Raw genomic sequence first — 6,502 nt, forward strand, 5'->3', positions numbered from 1 at the left:
TATAAGGTGCAGTCTGTTTGCTGACAGATTTAAAGTTAGGAGGGGGAGGGTACGTTCCTATCTCAACTCTAAACACAAGTATAGACCTAAAGCTGCCCAGTATTTGTGTGTTACAAGCAAGCAGTATTTTTCCTGCACGCATACTAAAAATAATAAATAAAAATTGCATTTTCACCCCTTGCGTCGCAACATAGTTGGGCCCAGTAACAAATTTGCAACCCTTTACCTGGATTTGCTCATAACACTAAATGAGGACCTGTCTGTGACAGTAATGACTGATCTGTGTATTAACACATGATCATGCTGTACGGCAGAGGGGAACATTTACCCAGAGGGCCGTGCACTGTGGCCCCAGATTTCATAGAACACAAACGCATATTAATGTTTTACTTCATGCTTTGCTTGTTTAATACTAAGAACAGATGTATCAAAACATGATTACAGCATAATAATAATAACAATAATAATAAAAAAAAACAAACAAAACAAAAAACAACAACAAAACTTTCAAGTACTAAAACCCAACAGATATATGGGTTCAAGGCCAATAAGAACAGGCCCAAATAAAGAGAATTTTGTAAGGTTTATTGTATTACAAAACTCCAGCTACTTTTGTGTAATTGCGCTGATCACAGAACAGCATATAAGATACAAGTCCGTATATTACAAGATCAAAGGAAAGTCAGCTCCGCTATTATCCGTGCGACATTAATCAATAACCATAGTCATCATCCAGCTCGCAGCCATAATCTGAAATAAAGCAAAATGTTATACTTAATATACTGCAGTTCTATGACAGCGGGGAAGAAAGTGTTCACGGTATTGTCTTGTTAATCATGGAATTTATTCTCCGATAATTCTTGGTGTGCAATAAACATAACATGTGGACAACATAATGGCCGGCTGATCTCCTAACCTGCTGCTTGTGTCGAATTAAGATGTACAGTAAATGTTCTAGATTAGCGGGCAGGAAAATAGGAGAAAAAGCTAAATATCTGAAACAAGTGACCTAACACTATCAGTCAGCGACTGTATCCCTGTAAAGTAAGGCTGCGATAAGCAAGAGGCTAGGGGTGATCTTCTGCCCCTCTTAAAACACATTTTGTTCTTGTAGACATCAAATAAGGAGTTGTACAATTGACGGTTTACAAAAGATACATATATATATATATATATATATATATTCAAAGTTAAGCTTTCATTTCTCATACTGTAGCTACAGAAGCCTACGGCTGGCAGTACATGCTGGTACTTGTAGTTCCACAACAGCTGGAGAGCCATCTGTGCGGCTGAGGGCGCAGGCCAGAACACACTGTGTGGCTGAGGGCACAGGCTGGCACTATACGCGATGATGTAAAATATTTGGGGTAATGCATTATGCAGTCACCTGCAAACATACATTGCTACATATGGACTACATGAGGACTCAATGTTTAGGGAAATCTGTCCAGGCCTGGTCTATTGCTTTTCACTTATCTGTAAACCATACCAGTGGCGATACAAGGGCTTCCAGCCAATGCGGAGGCGTTTTTGGAACATAAATATCCATTAACACGTGATATAGATAAACAAAACAGGGCGATGAGTCTACGCGGGTACTTACCATTACCGCCCAGTAACTGAAGAGCGCTGACACAGTGCTCCTCCTCCTCCTCCTCTTCTTCCTCTGCATCGTCCTCGTGGTTGTAGGCGACCGGACCGCTTTCCACCACCACACTAGACGGGGTCTGCAGCAGTTTCGTGGATTCCTGGGAAAACAACAGGATAACTGACACAATGGCGACATGGGACAAGAAGATTACTCTGCTCACACGCCTGATCTCCCAATGCCTCTCTAATGAACAAAGTTGGTGCAATCATGTGACCAGAATAGTGGATAGGATCACATGTAAGATAGTCCCTATATTGTGTTTTCAGTGAGCATATAATAATCAGAGGTTCAGAACCAGACTCCTGCTTGGCTATAGCATGAGACAGGAACCTGTGATGAACTACCTGGCTGGCAGGGTGAGCTGAAACTACTAGACTGCAAAACTGCTACCGAAACAGAGATTGCCTAAATAATAAGACTTCACTTAATAAATGAGAACTGCACCCCCTTATTTGTCACTATGCAGCGTAAACATTCACAACTCTTCTGAACATTCTATTAACCGCCTGCAAAGCTTTACCTGACAGCTTACACACTAAGCTGTTTAATTGACTTCTGTATAAAAATAAATATGTACAGGCAACAACCGGCTCACTTTTGCTAGTTATTACAGTAACATTATAATAATGCAGTAATATTACAGCTGTTCTGGTTAAACGTTTAAGGAAACATCCAACAAGGTTTCAACTCATTTTTATGATGTTGCAGTTTCAAGGTGGCCTTACTCTGTCAATGTCTAAGGGTGATGTATTACAGAGCAATAAACAAACACAAGTATGGAGAGAAGAGAGTTTTGCCAGACAGGATTATTTCTTATCATTTGTAGAAACAGAAATAAATTGCTTGATATAAAAAGGACATATTTTCCTTTAACAGGGCAGCAGTCGTCGTAAATAGACGAAACACAGACTTATCATTGTGCTGAAATGTCAAATCAGTGCAATTACTATGGTGACGCCAGGTGAGTCTAAAGCCTCAGAATTAGGGGATGGCTAAGACAAGGATGTCCCCCACTAGCATACCTTCCCTCCCTCCCCAGTACCTAACAGTCACCACTGTCCAATCACACTGCTTACAGGTGGAACCACATGACGACACACTAACCAATCACCACACAAGGGGCGGCAGGAAAGGGGGGGGGGGTGTTAGGTACCTCTTACCCCAGCTGTCAGTCCCTGCACTCCTCCTATACTGGCTGTAAGCAGGGAGCACATGCTAACTAATACTTGCCAATTCTCCCGGAATGTCCGGGAGACTCCCGAAATTCGGGTCGGTCTCACAAGCTCTCGGGAGAGCAGGCAAGTCCTCCGTATCCCGCAACTGCCTGGACAAAATGACGCGATTCACGGTGAATCACATCATTTTGGCCCCGCCCCCCCGTGACAAAACTGCATTTTCATCGCAGGGGGCGGGACCAAAATGATGTGTCTGGCCACGGCCCTCCCCCTCCCACCCTCTAGTCACGCCCCTCTCCTGGACTGCACTTGCCAAAAGTAGACAAGTATGTGATAACTGTATACCCCAGAGTGCTTCCTTTCTGTAACCTTTATTGTATGAGAACATCGCTGAGGCACTGATAAAGGATGGGAGGAGCTTTTCTAGATAAGTGTTTGCAGCATCACTAAGTTACCTTGCTTTACAGCAGCTTATAACTGCTCTTCCATATCAAGTGCGCCACTCATCTAAACACAGAAAGGCAGGAATTGTGTAGGCTGAACCAATATGCCTTCAATTGATTCACTAGGGCAGGCGTGGACAACACGTGCTTCACCAGGTGTTGTGAAACTACAAGTCTCAGCACACCCTGCTAGCTAGTGGCTAGCAAAGCATGCTGGGAATGGTAGTTTCACAACACTTGGAGAGCCACATTTTGCCAAAACCTGCCCTAGGGTCTAGGGACATCACTGAGGCACTTAGAACATATATAATATTCACTAATAGACACTTTGTGGATGGTGGTTCAGTGACGTTACTAGATCCTAGTGAACTGATAGGCTGTTTTTTTTTTTTATGAACGTAGGTTTACACCACAATGCCGTTACAGTATCTAGGCAACAGGTACACACTAAATACTAGTGTTCTATTGATTAAAGGGTCCATGTAAGAGTCAGATCTCCCTGGCTCTGTAACAATATATGTAGTGTACGCTTTGCAGGCTTCTGTACAGTCACTGGATTTAGACTGGTGGTAATTGTGAAACAAGTAGCCGGTCACTGCTAGGGATCATTCTGTTTGCTTAAATAGAGTAATACATCAAGAGAAAAGTACTGCAAGCTGAGACACAGACAAAGCTCTGCATCCAATAACCACAGGAAAAACAAAGTATAAAAGACGGAAAAAAAAAATCCAGATATTAAACATTTCTTCTGATCTTAAAGTCACCGGCTTCAAGGTGCAATAGTTACACTGCGAACTTCACGGTTATCTCGTGGAACCGCTTTATGGCAAAACCGCAGGGGTTAAATAGTAAAGTAGTCATACATAAGCAATCCTAAAAATAGGATTAAATGGTACAGGGGAAACTTTGTTCCTTAGGACGTATCATGCTGAGAATTCCCATCCAGCATGAGAAATGCCTGAGAGTGGCGTAGAACCCAAAATAAGCTGCTCATTCACTCGCGGAGTCCGCAGGAGTATAGAAAAAGTCTAATTAAAATATGACCTCTTCCTAATTACCATGCCTATTTCCATCCTGCCGAACATCTAACAAGGTGCGATTGTTGTAATGAGGGAGAATAAAAGTGATAATGCCTGTCCCTAGGCAGCACATCCAGCCATTTGACAAGATGAATACTTTTCCTCTCATCGTGATTCTCTTTAAAATGCAGTTTTCTAAATATACAATTGCATCATCTCGCAGCTCTGACAGAGATGTGGCAACGTGTCAATCTGCTATAACAAGTAAAGTACTTGAACATATTAATATTATAATGTTCCCAACAGTGGAGTAACAGAAGTAATATGGGTAATCAGAGCCTAGAGGACATATAGGTCAGGATATAGTATAATAGAATGTTATTATTATTCTTTACTTAACATACTTCACATCTTTAAAATCAGGGGACCTTATTTCTGCAACTCAGTCCATACCACACTGGACCGTACAATGTAATTTAAACACAAATATAGGAGAACATAAAAACTCCACACAGAATGGAACTTAAAGCTCTAGTTATCTCCCAACTTGACACCTCCGTTCTTCACAAGATCTGCATCTCTCATCCACACTCATTACCTGCTCCCATCCCCGGTTACAGGACTTTTTTTGGGCAGCACCTGCTCTGTGAAATTATTTCCCTCGAATAACAAAACTTCCCTCTAGTCTTCAAACCTTCAAGCGTTCTCTAGAAACCCACCTCTTCAGGCGAGTTTATCAAATTCCTCAACCACCCTCTTAACTCCCCTAGGGTACCCTATTACCACCCTCTGCACAGGTTACATAAGACAACATATCTACTCTCCAACCCTTGAGCAACACAGCTGTGTGACTGGACCACATAGCCCACTTAGCACTTTCTACCTTTGTAATCTGATTGTACCGTTGTGCAATACGTAGCACTTGTCTGTCTGTCTTTAAAACCCTGTCTCGTTTTATTAAGCGCTACAGAATATGATGGTGCTATATAAATAAACGCCTAAGAATAGTGCTGCCCCAAATACAGACTAGAGCTAGAGGGATTACTAAAGCATTACTTTTACAGATGGATTGCCCTATAAGTGCACTATAGGGTCAATATACAACAATAGACATTTCCTAAGGAGTCCTTTTTGTCAATCCACTTGGACTTCGGTTAATATATGAAGTTTATATTGCAATATATAGTTTGTGCAGTATATGCTTATAATAAAAAAAAATGTATTTTAATATATTTATGGTGGTATTTTTATTTGGTTCAAGTGATATGCGCCCTTTTATTTTTTGTTTTGTTGATTACTAAAGTATACATCGCACATGCCTTCTCTTACAGAATGTCTGGCAGGATCCCGGACACCTGAGACAGTCCACTATTCTCCCAGAGGGCAGGAAAATCTACTTATCATGCCATCATCCCCGCAGCAGGCAGGGATGATGGCACGATAAGGGGATTCATATCCCCACAGCCCGCCCGCTGCTGCGATGTGCAGACCCCATAACCACAAAGTAGAAGATGTTTAGTGGATCGCATCAATATACAGCCTATAATTTCACTAGGAACTGGTGACATTACTGATCCATGAAAATTGGTCTTGCAATGACGTCATCCACTGTGAATAGTCCACAGATGCAGTCTAAAGCAGAAGCTCATGGTCCACCCAAAATGTTTCATACCGCCGTGACGTTGGACCATTAAATATACAAATGTCTGACTCAATATGTTCAAACACAAAACAAGAAACACTAGTACCACTACTACAAGGGGTAGAACACTACAGGGTATCAAGTGCAAAATATAAAACCTCTCGCTGCCATTGAGAATACTTTCTCAGTTGGTAAAAAATCAAGTCACGAATATTGTGACCACGTTATTTTATTATATCTTATAAAACTATGGCAAACCAAGAACACAAAGAGAAAGGACTCTAGATTCATTTTCTAGAACGGGACATTTTCTCACATACTTATTGCACCTCAAGATGCAAAACAATATTTAATTATTTATTTGGGATGACTAAACGGTGTGAATTCAATTAGACTTGAAGTGTCCCACGCACATTCCGCAGACAATTTGCGGCGGAGATTTCTGTAAAATCTCTGCTCATTTTTCCTTGCACCTGTCAGGCGCCGTCCCGCACTCTTACCTGGTGCCGGGACAAACGCCCTCCCTCTGCCGCTCGTCACTTCCGGGCCAACAGGAAGTTCGGGCTCCCCTG

General features: G+C 41.9%; 1 protein-coding gene across 1 annotated transcript in view; it reads right to left on the reverse strand.

Moving 5' to 3' along the window:
• Positions 1 to 384: 384 nt before the first annotated feature.
• BRF1 (BRF1 general transcription factor IIIB subunit) overlaps positions 385 to 6,502 on the reverse strand; it is a 214,006-nt gene continuing 207,888 nt past the window's right edge. The window contains exons 17-18 of the mRNA XM_075193059.1: positions 1,604 to 1,748; positions 385 to 750 (exon numbers count right to left, since the gene is read on the reverse strand). Of these exons, the coding sequence (XP_075049160.1) occupies positions 713 to 750; positions 1,604 to 1,748 (183 nt within the window). The 3' untranslated portion in view covers positions 385 to 712. The remainder of the gene's footprint in view (positions 751 to 1,603; positions 1,749 to 6,502) is intronic.

This window comes from Mixophyes fleayi, chromosome 12 (genome assembly GCF_038048845.1).
Source record: "Mixophyes fleayi isolate aMixFle1 chromosome 12, aMixFle1.hap1, whole genome shotgun sequence".
NCBI classification, from domain to species: Eukaryota; Metazoa; Chordata; class Amphibia; order Anura; family Limnodynastidae; genus Mixophyes; species Mixophyes fleayi.